The following is a 25,161-nucleotide window of genomic DNA, read 5'->3' as shown; positions in this document are numbered from 1 at the left end:
GAAGAAGAAGAAGAAGAAGAAGAAGAAGAAGAAGAAGAAGAAGAAGAAGAAGAAGAAGAAGAAGAAGAAGAAGAAGAAGAAGAAGTCGTTGTCAAAGCATCTCTATTTGCAGTTGAGATGAGGGTATATATATAATTGACCCTGAAACATCCAACTGGACAACTCCTATAACTGATAAACACTTTCAGCAAAGTATCTGGATACAAAATGAATTCACAAAAATCAGTAGTCTTCCTATATGCAAATAACAAATCCCTCCCCTCAAGGCTCAGGCTCAGGGAACCCTGTGGAAAAGATGGAGAAGAGTGAAAGAAACAGGTGGGATTGAGAAGAAAAGAAGGCCCTCCAAACTAATAGGATCAATGTGCATATGAACTCCCAGAGACTAAAACAGCAATCATAGAGTCTGCCTGGGTCTATGCCAGATTGTGTTCTAGAGATGGAAAGAAAGTAGACACATGACCCCATCTCTAACCCAGAAGCTTTTGCCAATTGATAACCATATGCAAATGAAAACTTAGTTGTCTTCCAGTGGAGCACCACTGGGGAAATAAATTACTCCCAGGCTAGGCTGCATGCCCAGCAGTAGAGACCAACAGAAAATGAACTCAACAGTCTCATTGCGGTTCCTTGTCTCATAAGGTCATGGGAGTGCCTTTTCTCTCTGTAAAATTATCTGATTTTTTATTTTGTTTATACTTTTTCTCTTTTTACTCTACAGGTCTCTTATGTGTATATTATAGCTTCCAGTTTAGTGTTTTTATGTGATTTCTAGGTATGTGAATGACTCCGTCTTTGTGTCTATATCTGTTTCATGTGCCTTTTCTTGGGCTTGTTTCCTTATGATTGTTTGGTCCTATTCCAATGTATTAGTTTTGTGCTAGTTTATTAGATTAGATTATTATCCTTTAAAACCTTGTTTTTTATTTATTTCTTTGTTTATGTTAATTAGAGAGAGAAAGGGGTGGATCCAGATGGGAGCGGAGGTGGAGAAGAAATGGAAGGAGGACGGGGAGGGGAAATCGTAATAGGATATATTATGTGACAAAGGGAAAAATTAAAAATGTCTAACATGTATTTGTTGGGAGCCTCTTAATATCTATGAAGTTTTAGACACAGGATGCCTCCTTAAACAGACAAAGATTCCTATCCCCGCAGTAGTCTGCATTTTAGGGCACAGGACACAGAAGAATAAGAACAATGTGGATGAAGGAAATCTCACAAGATATAGCTATAGGCAAATAATGGCTGCTCAGAGAGAAAGATTCAGTTTTCCCTAGCAATGAGCTCCCTGATAGGTTATCCAATGTCAATGGTCATCCTTAAACACACACACACATACCCTCAGGAGCAACACTAAATGAACTCAGTAGATTATATATATTATTACCATGTATGTAATTAATGCTTATTATGCGTACACAGTAGTAACAATTAAAGAATAAAGGTCATGAATTTGAAAGACTGTGAGGGGCACATGGAAGAAATAAAAAATTAAAAGAAGAATGGTGAGTTATGTAAATATAGTGGTCTGTATGAAATCCCCCAAAACATAAATTTAAATTGAAAATAATTACTCAGATGGAATAGAATGTTAGAAAACAATGCATGCTATTAAAAAATCTAGGTAGACAAGCAAGAGCAAGGATGCAGGACATACTATGGAAGCTAAGAAGAAAACATGTTCTAAATGAACATGGATGTACAGGCTTTGACATGTGTGTAAAGAGAAGACTTTTAAAAGCATGCTAGAAACCATGATTATATATATTCTAGGGATTTATTGCCATGAAGACACACCATGACCATGGCCACTCTTATAAAGGCAAACCTTTAATTGTTACTGGCTTACAGTTTCAGAGGTTAGTCCATTATGGTCATGGTGGAAAGCACGGTGGAAAGCATGCTGGTAGACATGGTGCTGGAGAAGGAGCTGAGACTTCTACCACTGGCTTCACAGGCAGCAGGAAGAGACAGTCACACTTCTTCTGGCTTGAGCATCTGAAACCTCAAAACCTTCCAACAAATCCTCATCTACTCTAGGGCCACACCTCTAGGAATGTTGCTACCTATGAGCTTATAGGAGCTCTTTTCATTCAAACCACCAGAATAAAACTGTTTGGTTCTGAACTATGATAAGAATTCACATCTAATCTTGAGTCTACTGAAACCCACTCCAAGACATTCTCACTTGGCAAACTCTGTGTCTCTAAGTGGAAAGGGGAATCAATTATAGACTCGAAAGGATCAGGGTTCAAGACTTACATCTGACTTGACCAGGTCACTGTACCTGTCTCCTGCGGAAAATGAAGAGAGTTATGGGACATTTACATAGACTTCTACAAGGACAATGGAAATAACATATAGAAACTACTTTAAAATGGTTGTGGGATGTGTACATACCAAGCACCAGGGTGGCTTTGTGAGGGTGTGTTTGACTTTAGACTCATCGGAGTATAAGACATGAGCATACAACAGCTTCTACCTTGTAAATTGGTATTAAATGACCAACTGCTATGCTTTTGATAACAATATCACCCCCAAAACTCATGTTGAAAATTAATCCTCCAATGCAATGGTATTAACAAGTGTGGCCATTGGGAAGCAACCAATTCAGGAGTGCATGGGAATGGGATTAGAAAGGGCTAGAATTTCATTTTCTTTGAACATCTGCCTTGTAAAGGTAAATTAACCTTGCCTTCCAGGGGACACAACAGTATGGAAGTACAGACTGGGAACCTCATTAGATTCAAGTTTCCTACAGTATAATCTTGGACTTAACAGCCACACAAATTATAGGCAACACATTTATGTTCTTGAGAAACTACCCATAGAGGGTGTTTTACTCTAGCAACACAAAGACAGCGTGACAACATTTCCCATGTGCCAAATGTAACATTGCTAAGGGAGCACTGATACCCTGCTAAGTAGACTAGCTTTCCAGGAGACTGTTTTTGTTTTTGTTTTGTTTGTGTTGTTGTTGTTGTTGGGTTTTGGTGGGGGCTGGTTATTGTTATTTTATTTGATTTACTCTTGTTTGCTTGGTTTTTTCTTATTCATGGCACTGGATCCTAAAAAGTTTCCATGAATAAGGAACTAATATTGCCTCATGGCCTATACCAGGCAGAGATTAACTGAAGTAGAAAAAAGAAAAAAAAAAAAAAACAAAAAAAAACAAAAACAAAATAAACAAAAAGCAAAAAAAAAAAAAACCAAAGAAGTAAGTATAGTAGATAAAATTCTTCCAACACTGGACTGACACGGATGTTAGTTTACCTTTGAGAAAAATTGGCTCTTCATGATGCCTAATATGCTCGAGGAATAAAGGCTTCAATATCTTCTACAATACAGAAAACTATAGCAACCAGGAGAAAAGAATATAGCTCTTAAGAGGAGCACCTTTCTGAAATTCATCCAGCCTTCCAATAATAGCAATTTTTAAAATGTCTTAAGATATATGCTCCATATATATATACACACACTCAACTTTTTTGTGGCTAGCATCTAGTAGTATGTTATCTTCTAGACTCTAAGCAGCTTGAGTTAAAGGCTTACATCTTACCCAGGTTTGCTTTTTTAGGGGACCTAACACAGCACCCACAGAAGGGAGCAGATCAATGATCAATTAGTACTGGGTACCTATTTCCATGGCTTACTCCTGGGTACTGAGCAGTCCATCTTGATAAGCCACTGAACTTGTAAGCACCCTCTGTTTCTTTTCCATCTAAAGACAGAAGCCAGGGTAACAATGCCATAGATTTGGAAGATTTGTTCCATGAGACTTTACGGTAATTTACCTTTTGGGAAATAATATTATTTACAAAGTTATATGCTGGTGTGTATGAAACAACAATTAAAGTGGTTAAAAACAAACAAACAAAAAGACCAGGAGTTTGAGAGAACAAAGGGTTGTATGGGATGGGTTAGAGGGAGGAAAGAGAAAAGGGGGCATGATATAATTCCATTATATTTTAAAATGGTATAAAAATGGTCTCCCGCCGGGTGTGGTGGCGCATGCCTTTAATCCCAGCACTCGGGAGGCAGAGGCAGGCGGATTTCTGAGTTCGAGGCCAGCCCGGACTACAGAGTGAGTTCCAGGTAAGCCAGAGCTACACAGAGAAACCCTGTCTCGAAAAAACAAAAAAAAAAAAAAAAAGGTCTTCCAAAGATCACATAATCTAAGTAAGTTTATAAATGGGGGGAAGGGGGAGGTCATAGTCCTCCTGGGTAAATGCAGGTAAATGAGCTATGAATTGGGCATCCCAAGCAGTGTCTTATTCGAGCTTTACTTTACATATGTCTGAATGACCTTCTCTGAGGGAATAATATACTCCAATTCAGTGTAAGCAGATCTGCAAAAGCACCTGAACACCAGGCTTAATTTTATGGAACATTCCTTCTTGGAACCCATGCAGTTCTAGCCTCACAGTGGCTGGGAAACCACATTGGATAACACAGAGCTACTCCAGACAATTACCTACCAAGACCCTCCATGGAAGTGAAGCCACTGTGGATTCTAGACCACTCATGAGCCCTTGTCTGCCTGTAACAGAATAATGTGAACATCAAAAGATAATCAATAAAGTAGAAGAATGACCTAGCTGAGTGGGCCAAGCCCCAGTCACAAATTCATACTTCTAAACTTTTCAATATATTTTTATTATTTGTAATAATGTGCATGTGTCTATAGGCCTCCCTCTACAACACCAAATTAATGTTGTTGAATAGCAGGAAGACCAACAACTTGTTTCTTTAGTAAAGAATGACTTTTAGCATTATCAAATTGTTACTTCATTTTTATATAAAACATTCTGATTATATTTTATCTGTCTTCTCCCTCAACTCCTTCTAGATAGTCCCCAATTCCCTATCTACTGAGTTTCATTTTCTTTCTCTTTCTCCTCTTCTACCATCCCTCTCACTCTTAATCCTCCTTCCATACTCTTTCTGTAAATAATAATAATAATAATAATAATAATAATAATAATGATGATGATGATAATATCCTTTATGAAACTCCTACTGTCAGGGTTAAGGCATCTGTGCAAAAGAGGATACAAAAAGATTATAAGAGACAGAGGTAATGGAAGACACTAAGGGAATGGTGTCTTCCACACACAACAGGACTCATGCACACATGAACTCACACTCTGGCAGCATGCCCAATAGCTCACAGGCTTCCATGCTTTTGTATGGTTGAAAAAAAATCACACAGAGATTACGTAAAAGTTAAACCACAGTGCCTGCACATGAAGGACAGATGTGCTAATTAGCCCATATGCTGTCCGTGACTCTTAAGTATGTAGAGGGACGCAGATCAAGGAGGCCTATCATTACCCTCTGAGATATACATGTATGCAGATCAATGGTTGACCCTCACCTCAGCAGTGTCTGGCTTAATAGACATTACTGATTTTTAAGCATTCAAGGAATTTTTAGAAAGAACAAAAGATGATCTAATTAAAATTTTCCAGGTGCCAGGGATAAACAATGACTACTAAGAATGCTTTTTCCTATGACAAGCCAGTTAAGATTAAATACAAGCTGCTGACTGTGCACTTGGGAACCCTGGAGGCTCCTTACTCCCGTCCAAAAGCACCATGTCCCTGTAAACACCAGAACGCCACAGCTGCTTTCTCATCAAGAATTCTAATTGGTCCACACACAGAGAAAAGCGCAGTGAATAGGACTGGAAAAAAATTAAACACAGATTTCTTAATAAAGCTGAAAATAGCTTAATAAAGCTGAAAATAGTCTCCTGGTATCCCAAGGCATGTTTATTTCTGTTTAAATAGATGACTTCCCATAGACTGTTACTCACTCAGCAGGGATCTTGGGAGAGAAGTGCTTCCCCCTCCTGTGCATTTTAAGCTTTTTCTTGCTGAAATCCCATGAAGATTGTAAAGTGCATCTGTCAATATGGATAAAAATCACATGCATGGAACAAGTCACGCCAATATCTTAAGCCACTTGCATCCGAAGTTTCTCCAAACAGGTGCACTCTAGCTTCCCATAAGAGCACGCAATCTGATGATGCTTTTTGCAAAAGATGCCGCCCTAGAAATGAAGGAGGGGAGCATGGGGTGGACCAGTGGCAGACATGAGAAATGCTGCTTATGTCCTAAAACCTAGGAAGTCTAGGGAAATGCTTTAGCCAATCTCTAGTGGTGCTCTGTCATCCAGAGGTCGCATATCCTCCTAATGCAACAGAAAAATGGGAAGCACTACTACCATAGACCCTGAAATATTCCTAGCGAGTCAGTGGGTTCTCAGGGAAGATGGATTATAGATAGATGATAGATTATAAATAGATATAGATAGATTAATAGATATTGAGAGATGATAGACAGAAGATTTTTTAAAAAAAGAGATCCTAACATGAGACAAGTAATATCCAATGAAGCGCCAAATACCTTTAAGACTAGTTTGTTTCCCTGAGTGAAACTCCCTAAAATAAAAAAAATAAAAAAATAAAAAAATAAAAAAAAAAAAAACTAAAACTAAATTTCCATTTGCATGTGGTTACCGGTAAGAAGTGGCTTCTGGGTTAGAGATGGGACATGTAACCACTTTTTCATTCAGCTCTAAATCCTCCTCCAGTGCTGTCCTGAGGAGATCCTGTGTGCTCTGCTTCAGTCTCTGTGAATTCATAGAAGCTTTGATTGGGTGAATTTAGAGGCCTGTTTGCCTTGCCATCCCCCCCTGGCTCTTACACTTGTTCTACACCCTATTTTCTAGGGTTCCACGATTCCTGAGGGGTTGTATTTGATTGAGACATCCCATTTAGGATGCAGTGGCTTTTTATTGGTGTAATGTCTAGTTGTGCATCTCTTTCTTTGTTCCCATCTGCCATAGGAGGAAGCTTCTCTGAAAAGGGCTAAGCAAGGCCATCTATGAGTATAACAGATCTATGAGTATAACAGAAGGTCATTGGTAGTCATCTTATTGCAACTTAAAAACAAACAAACAAACAAACAACAAAACTCCCAGTAGTATTTGGTTTTACTGTAGGTCCCTAGACTATGTAGTCTTACATTCTTTGTCACCCAGGCAGTGTCAGGTATGGGTTCTATGTTATGGTGTGGGCCTTAAAGTCAAGTCAGACATTAGTTGGTTATTCCCACAAGCTTTGTGCCACCATTGCACTAACATAGCTTGCAGGCCTGACACCACTGTATATTAAAGGGTTTATGGTGGCCTGGTGTTTATGTTTCCCTTTTGATAGCATGTAGAGTACTTTTCTGTACTAAACATGTTGGAACATAGTGGGAAAGGCTCTATGAAGCTTGACTTCTCCACGTTCTGTGAGTTGTGTGAGTGTAGTCTTCAGCAACGAGGGCTTACCATCAGTTTGTAGGGAGTAATCATATAGTCTTGGTAATAGACTCAGCTGTTTGGGACCTCCCTGGGGTCCCTTTGGCCAATAATTTAATTAGATACAACTCAATACCAGTACTGAAAGCTTCATTTGAAGCTTTGTCTCACTCCCCCATTATTTGGTGTGTGTGTGTGTGTGTGTGTGTGTGTCTCTGTGTGTGTGTGTGTGTGTGTGTGTGTCTGTGTAATGGCCCTTAATTTTGATTGTCTCTACCTGTATTCCCTCCCCCATCTCAGCCCTCTCTTCCTCCCGTTTTGCCACTTGATCTTTTCATTCCAGTCTCCCAACCCCATCTTAGTTAGGTTTATCATAGATGTGATAGGACATCACAAACAAAAACAGCATGGGGGGGGAATAATTTATTTGGTTTACACATCCATATAACCATCACTGAAAGAAGTTAGGATAGGTACGTCACCAGGGCAAGAACCTAGAGGCTAGAGCTGATAGAGAGACCGTAGATAGATGTTGCTTGCTCGTTTGCTCCATATGGTTTACTCAGTTCACTTTCTTATGTATCTGTGGTAGGATGAGAAGTTGGAAAGATCTCCCATGGTCATGGTTTAATAGGATGAATATAGCAAAAATGCCCTTTCTAACCAAAGCGATCTACAGAGTCAATGCAATCCCTATCTAAATTCCAACACAATGCTGCAATGGCTTTGAATGTCAGTTAGCAAGTAAAGAACAGCGGCCCAGATCTCAGTGCTTACCCACAATGCTCCTCCCTCTCCCTTCTACAACTTCACCCCTTCCTGTTCCTGAAGTTTTAAGGCTCAGGTGAAGCTTGCCTTGTCTTTGGGGGGGGGGGATACCCTTGTTTCCTTTGCCTTCTGTTCTCATAGCTCCCTGCTCATATATCTATTACCGCACTGAGTATGCTCTGTTATTAGTGGCCTAATTACTTCTGATCCCCTCAGGACTGAGAGCTCCTTGAGAGAGGGCCTGTGGGCTCTCAAAGATGAAACCTCAGGGCTCCAAGGTTTACAAGGTCGAAGCAGGAGCCTCACTCAACAATCTACACAGAGCAGCGGGTGAGCGAGTGAGAGGATGAACTGGGAGGTCACTACCTGCAAGGATCTTGCTGCTGGCAAGAATACGTTATAGACAAAAATAGCTTAATATCATCAGAACATGAATACCTAGCAAAGGATCTGTCTTAGAGACATTTCTTAGCCTGGAGAAAACAAGCTATTTATAAATCAGGCTTTCTTTTTGGAAGCTTGGGATACAGTTGGCTTTTGAGTACACTGTACACCTGTTCAAGAAACCAAACCTTTCAGGACTTTGAAAGATCAAAACTAAATGAAGTGCTACAGATGTCCCCTGGCTACAGCTGTGAGGAGTTAAATATAACTTCTTTTGAAGCTCCTTTGTATTTCTTTCCATAAGAGAATCTAGAAATCTTGATGTCTTACTTTGCAGGTTTCTGCACAGTAACTTCACAATCTCCTTTTACTTCCCCAAAGGAGATCTGTGCCTAGATGATGTTGTAGACATTTAAAGAAACAACTTCAAATTTAGGTAAAATGATTTTTCATTAGCTATAACATTTAATTTTATCTTATACTTATGTCAGGGTGAACCGTATATGTATTCAGTCAGAAAACAACATGTGGGAATATATTCTCCTTTTCCACCAGGTGGGTATGTGGAGTCAAACTCATATCATTAGGTTTGAAGTCAAACACCTTTACCTCCTGAGCCATCCCATTGGCCCCAGGGGCAGCATTTAAGGAAAGGAAAATAGTCTTTTCAAAGTTGAATAATTTAAGTAATCTATAGACGGACAGCAATGTGAATTCTTGACTTATAGATTCCAATGTACATACATAGTTATATTGAATATATTCTGAGCAGACTATGATTAAGTAACACTCATTTAGAAATATAGTTTCTCCTTGAATATGACTGTTAAATAATTCTATTTCATCTTTTCACATGAACCTCAGCATTTCCCCAATACACAGCCACATTCAAAGTACTCTAAAGATCAAAACAAATCTATCATTATCTGTTGTATGTTATTCTGAGTCTCTGGATATGGGGAACTCTTTGGTCTGTGTTTCATGCATTTTCTCATGGCATCATGAGAAAAGAGTTCTACCCTTTAGGACTTGTCACCACATTTTTTCATGGTAAGTTTATATTTATAAACTCTACAATGGGGCCAACATTGAATTGTATTAAAGTTTATATTTTCAAAGTTTTCAGTGTTTGTATTTTCAGTATTTATTTTGTAGGTGGAATTGACCATTTAAAAACATATATATTTAAGGTACATGTGTGCATGCATGCATATCTTGATGCTTTAATACACAGGTGTACTCTGATACAGCTGATGTAATCAAGCTAATTAAACAGTGGCACTTTCTTAATCACTATTTTATTGCTATGAAGGAACATCAAGAACAAGACGACTATTATAAGACAAAGAATTTTATTGGAGGCTGGCTTACAGTTTCAAAGGTTTATTCCATTACCATCATGGCTGGAAGCCTAGTAGCATACTGGCATTCAGTATATTTGCAATTCTGAAAAGTATACTTCTGTGACTAATTAGTAATTCTTTGTTTAGGAATATTTTTCTCTTCTTACAATGTATTCTCCAGCTAATTTTTATGAAAATATTAAGTCAGTATAACCAAGGTCAATGTTTCTTCCCTTAAATAAGTTCCTTACTGGGTAGGCGGAGAGCACTTATAATAATTCTTATTTGAAGGGATTTTATGAAAAATAAAAACATACCAGTTTTGTATTTAGACATGTGATATTCTTTTGTGACAACCTTGGTCATGTACGTCTTTAACTAGGTGTTTGAACTGAGTAGGACCCAAACTGGAGGGTTGTCAGCAGACATTTTTACTCAGTTGAGTTTTAAGCACTTGTAAAATTGATAATAAGGCTTTCTTTATTTTATTCTTTCTTTCTTTCTTTCTTTCTTTCTTTCTTTCTTTCTTTCTTTCTTTCTTTCTTTCTTTCTTTCTTTCTTTCTTTCTTTCTTTCTTTCTTATGACTTTAGTGAGCCTGAGGCATTTTTCCCACTTTGCGCATACCCCTTCCCTTTTCCTTAGGCTCCCCAGAACAGTTGCTGATGTAACGGCTTGTACTTTCCACCACAGTCAATGAATTCCTTCTGATGTGAAGATTTCCCTGCCACTTCAAATCCCAATGTTACACACATTGTCAGGGAAACTCCAAGGACCAAACATCCCCCTTCAAACTCCTTCTGGCTGTGCTCTGTGTCCAGCTCCCTGCCAAAGCTGAGCCTGCAATGATACTGTCAGAGTTCTCAAACTCTGTGATAACCTGTCACTGGACACTCCCTTCAAATTCCTCCTCTGATCTGTGATCATTTTAAATGACATGATTGCATCTACCACATATCATTATTTTAGATATTTTTGTTGTTGATGATTCCATCTGAAGCCTCGGGAGTTGGGGACATTTTCTCAGACCGAGGATAGATGCGCAACACTCTCTTCTACTTGCTTCTACATTGTAAAAGCATCTCACTAAGTTGTGTGAGATGACCTTGAGTGAACTCTGTAGCCCAAGCAGACCTTAACTTACCATTCTCCTGAGTTGCAGATATTCTAGACTTGTGCCAATTACAGCTTAGCAAGTCTTTTATCCAAGCAGCCCCTCATCTCTAGTCTAGGGTTTCTCTCTTTTTTCAGTTATTACTCCAGAGGAATGATTTGCATCCTTGACTTGTTTTTTTGTTTTGTTTTGTTTTGTTTTGTATGTGCAGGTGGCAGGGGAGGCTTTGTGTGTGAAGGGCTGGGGTGGGGGTAAATGAGTGTATATGCATGTGTGTGCATGAGTGGTGGTGGCTGTGTGTGCATGTGGGTTGTGTGGTGGAAAGGCTGTGTGTGAGTGTTGGGGGAAGGCTATATATGTAGGAGGCTGTTGTAGTCTGGAGTGCGCACACACCGGTACCCTAGCATGCCTGTGAAGCCATCTCATTGGCTTCTGACATGTTGTTGAAATGTCACTCTCTTTAACGTTTGATGCTCATATCTGGACACAGGATAGTCTCATATGACTAAAACTTTTACCTTCAACAGCAGTAGCTCCAAATTCAGGGTTCATATTTAGTGGTAAAAGTTAAATACTGGTGCCGCCCTCTAGTACTGCCTTCCTACTGACCACCTGATTGGCCCTGAGTAAGACTAAACTTGCCATACTTCAACAACTATCTCATAGTGCTCAGGAAGCACTTAGAAAACCTGACATATAGTAAACATTTAAACACACCAGCACATGATGTGCGTGCCTGTCACACAAGGAAAAGAGCTGCAGAGAAACAGAGACCTTCAGACTTGATACAGTGCCAATTTTCATCAGGCTAAGTACTACATGAGTTCAAGGCCTCTTAGTCTGCTTTTCCTACACTGCGGTTTCTGAAGGACAGCTCTCAACAGTTAATTCTACACGTACTTGTAAAATTGTTTCCATGGGCAAACGTGATTCTATTGCAGAAAACTCACCCCCTTTCATATAATTAGTGAGAATTCACTAATAGCAAATGTTCATGCACGACCTCTCAAAGATGGTAACTCTAGAGCTACCTGGCTCAGTCACCTCATGTTGGTGACACTGCAGGCAAATTTCTTAATGTCTGTTTCTCAGTTTTCTCCTCTTTTTAATGATGAGCATAATAATCACTGAATAGAGTTAACACAAGAATTGTAAATGATATATGCAAAGTGTACAAAATAAGAAATGAAGCATAATAGACAATATATGTCATATAAACTGTAATTATTATCTTCAACATAATGGGGTGTATATACCTCCTATGCAATCACTGCAATGGTCGATTTAAGAACTAGAAGTTCATCAAGAAATATAACCTACCCCAAACACCATGTGATATATTAAGACTATTATCAAATAGATGAGTTTTTGTTTCAAGACAAAATGTGAGATGAAGGTGTTCAAACTTGAGATGTTAGTAAGAGGGTTCTTTAATCCTTAGTTGGCTAAAAGCATAAAAGGAATGAGGGGAGATGGAGTTAACACAGAGCATTGTAGAGCAGAAGTCACAGATCCTAAAACTAGGTAAGAGGTCATGGGGAAAGTGGAGAATCAGAGGAGCAACTTCTGGCTAAGCAATGCCTATGGCAAGCAGGGCAGGCACAGAAACAAATGGTCATTATTACAGATTGTGTTTCCTAGTGTGACCACATAACACTGTGTATTCCACTGAATGCTGTGCAATGAGTCCCTATCTGTACCCCAGACTCCAATGTTAACCCTAACCCTCTAAATATTTCCTTATTCTTAAATCCGCTCTATCTCTAGCCCGTTCTGAACAACAGAATGCGGAAGAAACAGTATTGAGACATTTTCAAGGCTAAGCCTTAAGAAATCTACAGAATCAGTTTTCTTTTTTCTTTCTTTTTTTTTTTTTTTTTTCAGCTTAGAAACCAGGTATTGTGCTGTGAAGGGACCCAGTGACTTCAAATTGTATATGTGGGGACAACTGAGGATTCTGACAGGCAGCCATTACTGTCATCATCCAGAAAGACATCTTGGATGTCCCAGCCATTCCCAGCACTCCCTTTTACCTACAGAACTATGACACACAATCATTTGTCCTAAACCACTAGATTGAGGGCCCCATTTAGCCGTAGACAAGCATTTTTTTTTCTTTTTTCTTTTTGTTTATTCTTCTCTTATATAGTACATGCCAACCACAGCCTCCCCTCCTTCTACTCTTTCAAGTTGTCCCCTACCCGCACACCAAGGGACATTTATGGTCCCATGAAGATAAGCTTTGGCCTTCTAAAAAAAAATTAAACAAACCAGAGACCAGAGAGGTTAAGCAACTCATTCAGTGTTAGCATGCCTCCTATGTATGGCAGACTAGAGATGAATGTCAACTCTAGCATTTGAATGAATGAGTGAGTCATTTTAAGGCCACCAGTCAAAACAGAGAGCAGGTGAGAACGAGGTCAGATAAAGGCAAACAGCATGCTGCTATCCTTCATACTCCAGAAATAAAAGCAAAGCAGAGAGGCTGCTAAAGACAAAAACGAGATGACAGAATGAGTGCAGAAAGGTGAGGATGGGCACAACCTGCTATTTGACATCGCCGTCTACCATGACCGGACAGTTCCTCAGAGCTCTGATCAAAATGGAGGTCTTCCTTTACCAGCAGGGCTTCCCCTTCTCTGACTCTGTTTGGGGATCCTGATCCCTCAAGCCCCTACCTGGGAAAAGTCAAGTAGTTCTTGGAAGACCTACAAGTTCAACCTCCTCTTTTCCCATTAAAAAAAAAAAAAAAAGAAAAAACAAAAACAAAAACAAAACAACAACAAAACAACCACCCAGCAAGTCCCTGTGATTCCTGGAATGCCTCTCCATACAACTAAGTCATTCACAAAGCTTTAAACTTTAGCTAATGATTTTACATTCATCCTTCTCACACTCCAAAATTCATATATATCCCTATTCTTCCTCAAATAAAGTATAGGAATACAAGCACCCTGAATAAAGGTATGCTCACAAACTAAGATCATCTAAGAGAGCTATAACTCTAAGATCCTCCTAAGAGAAGGCCATCTTCTTCTTTTTTATGGTGATCTTTTTCTTTTTTTAATTTTATTTAAACAATTTTTATTAGATATTTTCTTCATTTACAATTCAAATGCTATCCTGAAAGTCCCCTATACCCTCCCCCTGCCTGCTCTCCAATCCACCCACTCCTGCTTCCTGGCCCTGGCATTCCCCTGCACTGGGGCACGTAATCTTTGCAAGACCAAGGGCCTCTCCTCCCAATGATTGCCGATGAGAAGGCCATCTTCTAAAAGAGCTTTAATACTAAAATCTTCCTCAGAGAATGTCTCCCCCCCCCCTCTCTCCAGAACACTCAATCCCAGCCAGACTGAGATCCTGCAGACTCCATTCATTCATCCTTCCAGCCTGGTATGCAGCATCATCTGGACTCACTGAAAGGGAGGAAGCAAAGGACGTGGAACCACATCTGGATCCCAACACGCATACCGCAGCTGGTGCCCAGACCTTAGGAGCCACAGCTAGATGCTCAAGTGAGGAGCACATATCTGATGCCACAAATGAGATAGATACTCAAGGGAGGTAAGCAAGCTCAACAGACTTCACACTTGCTTCCCTGCCCTGTGGGCTCCTGTGTGCTCCTGTGTGCTCCTGTGTGCTCCTGTGTGCTCCTGTGTGCTCCTGTGTGCTCCTGTGTGCTCCTGTGTGCTCCTGTGTGCTCCTGTGGGCTCCTGTGGGCTCCTGTGGGCTCCTGAGTTCTTTAGAAAAGAACAACCTTGGATAGGGTTGCAGATGAAAGCCAGACACTAGCGTTTTTGCAGTAAATTAGTTCTTCTAATTGCCAACATTTGTCTGTGACTGAAACCTTTCACTCACTCCCTGTTTCCTTGAAGAAATACTTCGAATGAGTGTGCAGGATGAGACCCGCCTCTGTCCTAGGTTTTGACTCTTCAGTGATGGATTCCTCAATTATTCTTATAGCCTAGGGCATATTGCACTGTATGTGTTTAGCTGGCTTTCTCCAAAGAACAAAGGGAAGTCACTGAATGCAGTGTCGTGAATAAGAAGGTTACAAGGTTTCATGTTAACAGAGAATACTTTTAAGTAAAAAATACTGGGAAGCTTCCAATGCACACACATGTATTTTCATATACACATGTACCCACACATGTTCAGAAATATACATGCACACAAATTCATACCAAATACACACATTAAAAAAAAAGAAAGAAACAAGAAGGAGAGAAAATCAGGGAACTTAATGAAGACAGCTTGTCCCTATGGTTCAAAGTATGTTACAGGAATACTAAACACCTTTTATAATATCTGATTCCCTTCACAATCATCATTTACCATGGCATGTAATGGGAAATACTGACAATGGTGATTCTGGAAACCTACTAGGTGCTATGTAATGGCCATCCTTTCTTTGCTTTTTCAGCAATGCTATGATATGAGCACCATCAAACCAGTGTCAATTTTTTCATTAAGTTTTTTAAAAAATGTGTATTACATATCTTCTGTGTACTAGTTATCATGGTAAAGATACAGAGAACAAAAAAGAATAGCTTCATGCCATTTGTTCTAGAGATACTCAAGTGGAAGAGTATATAACAATGAAAATGGTAAATGACAATAAAGGTTGACCTCCAGAGTTTTTGAGTGTCAGGGAATGAACATTTTAAAACGGGGGATCAATTTTAGCTTATATACACCATAACTACCCCCGACTGCTAAACAAAGGCTGACAGTTGGGCATCTGAAGTTGAGTTGGCTGTGCTTTGAGTAAAGCCCCAGTGTTACCTAACCTCCCCTGTCTTCATGATGAAATACCTTGACTAAAGCAACTTCAAGAAGCAAGGGTTCATTTTAGCCTACATTTCAAGTGTATCATGATGGGGAAGACTTAGTGACTGAGGCTTGAGGTGGCTGGTCACATTGCACCTGCAATTAAGAAGCATGGAATAATGAGTATCTATGTTTAGTTCATTTTCTTTTTTCTATTCGTCTGGCAGTTAGGATGGGTCTTCCCACCTAAATTTACATAATTTATATAGTCATCATGGACACGTCCACAAGCCAACAAAAATCAAGATAGTCCCTCGCCACACTGTCCAAAGTCTTGCATTCTGAATGAGTTAAGGTCTTGTCATGTTTAAAAATTGGTATTAACCACTACATACTTCTAGGGTTAAGAAAAAGGGTCAAAAGTGGGGAGTGCAATAATTAATTTGGCTACTGTGGCTTTGTAGGTAGAGATGGAAGGTTAAATCCTTGCTCTGTTCACCAAACAAACAATGGCACAGGTGAACCATGTAAAAGGTGGGCTACAAAACCAAAATGTCTTCAATTGTTGGTAAATCCCCACTTGTGTACCTGACTTTTTAGGAACTTCTAGGTAGGATTGTTTATCACTTTGTCCACAAGCAAAATTTATCCCACTTTTTTGACCATGGATATATGCATCATTAGGATAGGTGAGCTAGCACTTCTGGGATCTTTTTATGGTCACAGATGAAGAACTTCCAAGTGTGATAATGAAGCATGCTGGCCACAGTTGCTAGGTTGGATATAAGGATACTGATGATCTCTCTGCTTTTCTCAATCTCACTTCCAAACACATGCCATTCCTTCTGGGAAAACTATAGTGAGCTTGTAAAACCATTTTTACATTTTCTACTGAGAAAGAACTTCTTTCAGATACTAACAAGATTTTGTTTGCATTGTTCCCAACTATAACTTTAAGGATATTGTAAATAGGATATAATAACGTCATGGTAAATATTTAAGCTAGCTCACAGCTTTTGATTTTTATATGCAATTTTTCATAGTTGACAAATAAACCATAAGAAATTGTGAATCACTGAGTATGTGGCTTGTATTCCAGGATTCTCTTTATATAGTAGGGAACTATGGTCTCTGTGACTCTGAAGGGATTTGACAGCCACATTTTTTAAGTACAACTGAAAGAAGTTTAAGAGTGTTCTTTCACACACATGATATGCACTCACTGATAAGTGGATATTAGACCAGAAGCTCATAATATACAAGGTACAATTTGCAAAACACATGAAACTCAAGAAGAAGAAAGACCAAACTATGGACACTTCGATCCTTCTTAGAAGGGGAAACAAAATACTCATGGAAGGAGTTACAGAGACAAATTATGAAGCAAAGACTGAAGGAATGACCATCTAGAAACTGGCCCACTTGGGGATCCATTCCGTAAACAACCACCAAACCCAGACACTATATTGTAAGACCAAGAGCTTGCTGACAGGAGCCTGATATAGCTATCTCCTGAGATGCTCTGTCAGTGCCTGACTAATGCAGAAGTGGATGCTCACAGCCATCCATTGGACAGAGCACAGGGTCCCCAATGAAGGAGCTAGAGAAAGGACCCAAGGAGCTGAAGGGTTTTGTAACCCCCTAGGAGAAACAACAATATGAACTAACCAGTAACCCCAGAGATTCCTGGAACTAAACCACCAATCAAAGAAAACGCAGAGAGACCCATGGCTCTAGCTACATATGTAGCTGGAGATACCCTAGTCAGTCATCAATGGGAGGAGAGGCCCTTGGTTCTGTGAAGGTGTTATGCCTCAGTATAGGGGAATGCCTGGCCCAGGAAGCAGGAGTGGGTGGGTTGGGGAGCAGGGGGAGTGGGGAGAGGGTAGGAGATTTTCGAGGGGAAACTAGGAAAGGGGAGAACATTTGAAATGTAAATAAAGAAAATATCTAATAAAAAAAAGGAGTGCTCTTTCTAGGAGAGCTGAAGGGTCCAAGAGGGAACTCATGTACTCATCAAAACACCATAGAGAATTCCTAACACAAATATCAAACATCATCAGGAGAAAGGAGATCATTGTAGGTGTGGGAACCTTCTGCACTAGCTCAGCTTCACTATTAAAAGTATAATATACACTTAGTAGGCAAATGTTATAGCACTGACTAATTCATTAATAACTTCTACAGGAAAGCAAGACTCCTCTCTAGGTTTGATTGATTCATTTCAGTGGCTCAGATAAGGAGAAAAATCACTTTTTCAAGGTTCTGAGATGCCAGACAGTGGTGGCACATGCCTTTAATCCCAGCACTTGAAAGGCAGAGGCAGGCAGATTTTTGAGTGGGAGGCCAGCCTGGTCTACAGAGTTAGTTCCAGGACAGTCAGGGCTATACAGAGAAACTCTGTCTTGAAAAAGAAGAAGAAGAAAAAAAATGGTTCTGAGAAAACCCCTGAACTTTCTGATTTATTCAATATACTACCTCCCAGAGAGGTGAGGACTTTGGAATAAACTTTCAGGGAAATTCCTGTTTGTCTATATAGTAAAAAGCTTTGCTAATTAAAGTAAGCAATGTTTACTGCATTTAAATTTAATAAAAAAACCAATATTCACCCCCCCCCCCACACACACACACACACTTCCCTTCCAGTGAACTGGCAATGTTCATACTCAATTCCAGCTGACTGAGCTAGCTGGACTTTCTGAGGGGGTGAATCAAGTGAAGTGCAGGAAGAAATTTGGATGACATCCACTAGTCTGTCCCTTCATGTAGTCTAAGATGTACTCTATAGTGCTTGCAGTGTTCCCCTGACCTCCAATGTCTGGAGTGCAGACCGCTTTGTTTTGTAAGGATGCCATGACTGCAGAGCGGATGTGAGTGGCATAGGGTTGGAGATCAAGGTAGTCCAGCATGATACAGCTGGTCAGCAGCATGGCGACAGGGTTGGCAATATTTCTGTGAGCTAAATCTTTACCTATTTCCTTTGAACCCGTCTCAAATATCGCATATGAATCACCATAATTGGCTCCAGGGACAATCCCTGACCCTCCAACCAGCCCTGTGCAGATACTGTTGATAATGTTGCCATAAAGATTGGGCATCACCATGACATCAAACTGTTGGGGTTTTGATACCAACTGCATTGCGGTGTTGTCTATAATCATACTCTCTAAGGTGATCTGAGGATAGTGAGCTGCCACATCCTTACAGCACTGAAGGAAGAGCCCATCTCCCAGTTTCATGATGTTGGCTTTGTGAACAACTGTCACCTTTTTCCGCCCCATCTTTTGAGCCAACTTGAAGGCATAATCAGCAATGCGCACAGATTTGGTCTTTGTCACAATCTTAAGGCTCTCTACCACTCCTTTCACACTCTCATGCTCTAGGTTAGTGTACTCCCCCTCTGTGTTCTCCCGGACAACCAAGATGTCTATGTCCTTGTGTCGGGTCATTACACCAGGAAAAGTCTTGAAATGGACGACACTGGCATAGAGGTCAAGGATGGTGCGAAACTTGGTGTTGTGAGACTTGTAACGGGCAGGCAGATTGTGGTTGGTTGCAATATTGCCCTTCAGAGCGACACGGTTCCGACGGATGGCCATGAGAGCATTGTTGATCTCCTCTTCATTAGATGTCGAAGTGACCCACACCTCTTCAAAGTCCACTGGCACACAATTTGATTTGAATATTCTCTTGACATGAACCATAAGCTCAGGCCCAATGCCATCTCCAGGAATCATAGTCACCGTGTGTCTTCCACCATACTTTGGTGAAGGAGGCACTGCATAACGTGAGCAGAAACTTCTGAAGGAGGTCACAAGCTCACATACTACCTCCCTAGAATGGCCATGAAGAACAGCAGGTTGGAGAATTGTTTTCATAGAACAGCTGGTTACTGCCAACATCTTTCCTATCATGGCTGTCCTCACTCTTTCTTAGAAACAGTTTGCTTTGGAGTTTTGAGGCAATGATTCCTTCTTGAGTCACAATTCTCTCTCCTTCCTTACATTCTGTTCTGCAGACATTCTACTCTCATAAGCATGCTAACTATGGAACAATAGGGTGTCTACACTAAAAGCTGCAAACATTTTCTGGCTAGGTAATAATTCATGTCTATGGGTTCTGCTCTAAAAATATGACTTTTTACAAAATTTACTATTTTGAAAAAATGCAATTTTCTTTCATATATTAGATCTCATCCACAGTTTCCCCTCCTTCCACTCTTCCCAGTCCATCTTCCCAAACTTCCCTCCCACCCAGATCTACTCCTCTGTTTCCCTGTGCCCCTCAGCACAATAGACAGTGAGTCACTCTCATAGTTTTGAAAACTTAGTACATGTATACATTGTATTTTATTCGTATCTACCACCTCCACCTCCCTCCAACTCCTGGCAGGATGTCCCAACACATCTCCCTCCAAATTTCATGTCCTTTAAAAAATAATCAATAACCTACTAACTGGTTAGGATTTTTCCTTATGTGCCTGGGTGAAGAGATAGATATCTTTAAATGGGTAGAATGGGAAGCTTATAGGCTATAGGGGAGACCCACAGTTGCTTTGCTAATCAGTTTTTATTAAACTGTCTTTTAAATATGTTTATATCCAGAGATTTGTGCCACTGATCCCAACATTGGTCAGAGAAACATCTTTTTACATTAGGTAGTGATTAATATAGAGACTTATGACTGGTTATAATGTTGAGAATAAGTAATTGAGTGCAGAGTTGTAGATAAGATAACTACATCAAATTCCTCTGATTTGATGGTTAGGAAACATCTAAAAATAAGTCAGAAAGACTGCAAGAGCCAGAGTATGAAGAAGGGACCATGAAATGCCGTGTTCTAGAGAGTACATGACAGTTGCACATATAATTTAATTTTTAACCAGACTTTACTTTCCAACAATTACAGAGGCACTGAGGAACTGAGATGAAGGCACTGACATTCCTCACATACCCAGGCCATGATTTAGACACAGATGTACCCCTGGTCAGAATTCTGCCTGCAAATGATGCATGTTTAACAACTGATGAATAAACATTGGCAAACCTTTGTGACTCATAACCTGTGGTCTGCTTTAGGATTTTCTTCCAATTTTAAACCAGATATAGATTTACACAAATATAGATTGCCATGTATCCATTGTTATAGTGTGTCATAGTTGGGTTTCTTCTTTAACACATTCTGAGAAAATCACTGGGTAAGAAATGCAATTCCTTGGAAACACCTATATATTTATGGAATGAGTATCCCTGGAGTTGACAGCAAGATATGTTTTAATAGTGTTGGTGCATTCTGAAATGTAAGAGCTACTGAGCTAAGAAATGACCCTAGCAGGATGAACAGCAGCAGCAGAGTAAGGATTAACATACAAAGAACAGTGTTTTCAGAGATATTTAGCTCAGTAGCAGGACTGGGCCAGACATGGGGACTGTGAGCATCATTCTGAATGTATTTAACAGACTGGGGGAAAGATGTACAATCAATGAAGAAATGGGGAACACTGGAAGAACAGTAAACTGGGTGAGGAAAGATGATCTAAATAAGTTCTCTTTCAGTATGCTATGTCTTTGAAGCCCGGATGATAGCCACACAATGACCTCTAGTGAATAGCTTAATAAATGAGTTGGAAGTCCCTGATGAGAGAGAGATCATGGGTGAAGGTATAGATTCAGGAGTCATCAACATATCAGAAAGGCATATAGGAGTGTAAACAATTGCCTAAAGTAGAGGATCCCTACTTTGTTTTTTGTTTTTGTTTGTTTGTTTGTTATGGATGACAAATGACATCCACAGGAAATAGTCCCATATAGGCACACACATATACATGGGCACACACATAAATTAGTTGACCAAACATAGCAAAAGTTCTCTAAGTTGCTTTGGAACTATGCACAAAAAGCAAAATTTTACTACAAGTGATAATGAAATCTATTACTTGTTTTAAACCACATCACTTTTAGGGGAAAATGTAGATGCACATTTTCTAATATTAAAACCATATTGAACTGTATATCAAAGATACAACTCGGGTCTCTCTAGGTAATGTAAGTAGAGCAGCATCCAGTAACTCAGACTAAGAAAAGTAATTATAATCTCAACATCAAAATGTACAGAAATTGTATTTCCGTGCAGTCTTTATGCTAATGCTATAGGATACAACTGACCAAGCCTCTAATTTGGATGACGGCATTACTCCTGACATGAAAGTTTTAAGGGCTTAAGGGAATGCTCACTCTTGTTTCTGTGTTACAAGGAAACAGGTAAATATGCATGTTTTATCAGCCTCTCTTCTGAGTTATCTATGTAAAATGTCAAGGAAACAAATACACATATAAAGCCATAGTTCACAGACTGTAGCCTATCAGAATTGTTATAACTTTTAAAAAGTAGCTTTAGTAATTCTACAAGAATTACACCTATTGTCTTTTGAATATTTGCATCCTTCCCCAATCTCCTCTCAGATCAACCACCCAACTTTGTGTCTTTATTTTTGAAAAGCCACTTAGTCCTTTTGGTACCTCCTACATCTTCTCTCGTGTATGGATATGGACTGAACATGCAGAACTATCAAGGGCTACAGCCTAAGCATAACTACATCTTCCCCTTGGAAGCTAACATTACCTACAGTTTCTCAGGTAGTGGAGGAAATTTGTGCCCATCTGTTCCCCTTTATGCTGGAATTTGTTTTCTGGTTTTAGTTTGCATAGGTCTTATGTGTGTTGTCATAGCCATTGTCAGAATTGCTACATTTACATTAACAACAGATCATAGACATTTCAAGAAATATGAGCCAATGAATGATGGCCAATCCCCCATCACATATAATCCAAGATATTGTATTGAAATACAGTTGAGGAAATGTTGCATCATATGGGAATAACTCTGTGGTGAGTCTGAGACATTGATAAAGGAATCCATTTTAATTTAAGGCATATTAATAAGTATGGTAGGGTCATAGCTGATTGTACCGTGATGTAGTAATAATGTCATGCCACTGTGGTCTGGGAAGATGTCTGCAGAGACAGCATAAGAGATGATAGCAAGGAAAAGGACTTCATTTTGTGAAGCCTTAGAGGAGAATAACTGAGAAGAATGTACTGGAATTCTGGATTTACTAAGAAAGGACATTGTTTTCTAAGGGAGGTGACATGTCCATGGACAGGACAGTCAACCGTATCACAATTCTGTAAAGAGGGAAGTGAGTAGAGATGTGATGCTAAATGGTTTCCTAATAACAGGGCTGGAATGAGTTACCTATGTACCTGGTAAGGATGGATAACACAGGGACTTCAGTACAACTATAAGACAGGACAAGTAGCAGATGGGAGGAAAGGGAGAGAGAGGCTTTCTGAAACGGAGACAAAATTGAAAGGCCTGTAGGGTGTGCTAAGTTTTCCTGGTTGGCTGCATTTATGGGAGAAAATAGGCACAGACAAAAAGAGAAAGTAATTGGGGTCAGAGATTAGGAGTCTTCAACAACAAACTTATGATCGCTATGATACCCTAAGGGCAACATGGAAGGATTCAGAAATAAAGGCTTTAAGTGGTGTGACTTTAAAAGGAAAGCATGCATTAGAAAGAGGAAGAAAGACAGGAAACTTCAAGGATTATGGTGACTTTATATAGCAAGACTTACCTTGATACAAGCAGAAAAATTTAAATGCACACACACATAGAACGTGGGAGAGAGGGAAAGGGGGGAGGGGGAGAGGGTTCTTGACATTCATTTGAATTTGTGAGAATCAACTCATTGATAATATTGCTTTACATTTTTCCAAAACAACACCATCAATGTATTCCAGATTCTACACTGCACACTAATGCAATCTCTTGCACAAATCCTGCCTTTATCATTTGACAGCAACAGAAGTAAGATGCTAAGGATATTAATAATTCCTTATAATTTAACAAAAAAAAAAATCTCCTTCATTGTGCAGCTTTCCTTGGGGCAGAGACGTCACCGTGAACTCCCTCCCCTGCATGCCCATGAGACAGAGAGCAAGAATCTTACTCACAAGCATACAGGTCACCATGGCAGAGCTTCAAGTCTCTACAACGCACAAAGATAACTGTGCAGAACCACCAATAGCTGCTAAAAGGCATCTAGGATAAGGGTCCTTTAAAAGCATGTGCTTGCAATAACTCTGTCTCAAAGACCCACTAAAATTCTATATTCCTTTTTTGTTTCCCTGCTGTTTAAGTTTGCATGCAAGGGTTATGAGAATTACAGAGGATAAGAATTTTTGAAAATTAGAAATCATATAAAGGGGTAGTGCCTGCCTCCTCAGACACTGAGAGCCAAATGTCAAGTATAGCACAGGAAGAAAAAGAAATAATTAGGTTTACAACACAGAAGGAAAACATAGGGACTGGCAGAGGGGGAGCAAACATCTATTTGGTAATTATATACCCAGTCAGTTCTTCCTCACTCTGCCCTGTCAGATGGCTGTGATACCAACAGCCTAGGAGAAGATGACAGTTTGATCTTTGGTCCTCAGAAACACTATATACAATTTAATGCAGTCTCAATATTGACTATTAGGAAAAGAAGAAAGCCATACTGAGTGCTAGATATGGCCTACACTGCCTGGGCACGTGTATTGAAAAGTATTGCCAACAAACTGTAAAAACAATCTAAATATAGAATACTGATAATCAGATGATTCCCAAGAGAAGGGCCCCACTGAAGTCTATGGTCAAACTTTATAGCAGAGATTAGAAGTTACAATTTCCCTGCTCAGCTCTTAAATCTGAATGAAAAGCCAGGGGAACCATTGGTGGGAAACATCTAAAATAAGAAGCAGAAACCCAAACAACTCAACAGACAAATATGATGAGGGAGGCACAGGAACCTACTTCATGCATCGACACTAATATCTGAAGACAAAAAGGGCAAAAAAAAAAAAAAAAAAAAAAAAAACCTCATGAAACAAAAACAATATCCTCTGAGAAAGACCTCATTTTCAGACAATGAAAGGGACAGCAGAACCAAAAGAAAGGAGAAAGTGTGGGAAGTCAAAATGACAAATTTTCACATGTGGACCTGCACATACATAAGCTTGAAAATTAATAAGAAAGTTGCAAGGCTTGGCACCAATGTCTTAAGAGCGCTAGTAAAAGAAATGGAAGGCAAAACATGTATAAGCCAAAGACTACAGGATTCACCAAAGTCATAAAGCAAGCCATTTGCACATTTAAAGTTTATGAGATTCAGAGAGAAACAGTCCACTGAGTATCTACCCATCAGAATAAAAGAAAACGAAACCAGTTTGTTCTAGTTTCATTTCCATTGCTGTGATGATAAAAAAAAAAAAAAAAAAAATCTTGACAAAAAGCAGAATAGGGTAAGAAAGTGTTTATCTGGTTTACAATTCTAGTGGCAGCTCCTGGTTTCAGGAAAGTCCAGGCAGGTACTCTAGCAGCTGATCATGTCATATCCACAAGAAAGAGAAGGAAAGAGAAAGGGAGGG

The 25,161-nt window shown here is 39.6% G+C and overlaps 2 protein-coding genes across 2 annotated transcripts in view; both read right to left on the bottom strand.

Moving 5' to 3' along the window:
- Nell1 (neural EGFL like 1) overlaps nt 1-25,161 on the bottom strand; it is an 827,697-nt gene that overhangs the window by 247,691 nt on the left and 554,845 nt on the right. The window lies entirely within an intron of this gene.
- Nucleotides 18,266-19,617, bottom strand: LOC110315477 (probable isocitrate dehydrogenase [NAD] gamma 2, mitochondrial). The gene has a single exon (XM_021189549.1). The coding sequence runs from the start codon at nt 19,603-19,605 to the stop codon at nt 18,403-18,405; it is 1,203 nt and encodes a 400-aa protein (XP_021045208.1). The 5' UTR covers nt 19,606-19,617; the 3' UTR covers nt 18,266-18,402.

The sequence above is a fragment of the Mus pahari genome, chromosome 1 (genome assembly GCF_900095145.1).
Source record: "Mus pahari chromosome 1, PAHARI_EIJ_v1.1, whole genome shotgun sequence".
Classification (NCBI taxonomy): Eukaryota; Metazoa; Chordata; class Mammalia; order Rodentia; family Muridae; genus Mus; species Mus pahari.
Note: the sequence above shows the minus strand (reverse complement) of the source record. Positions and strands in the feature narration are given on the sequence as shown.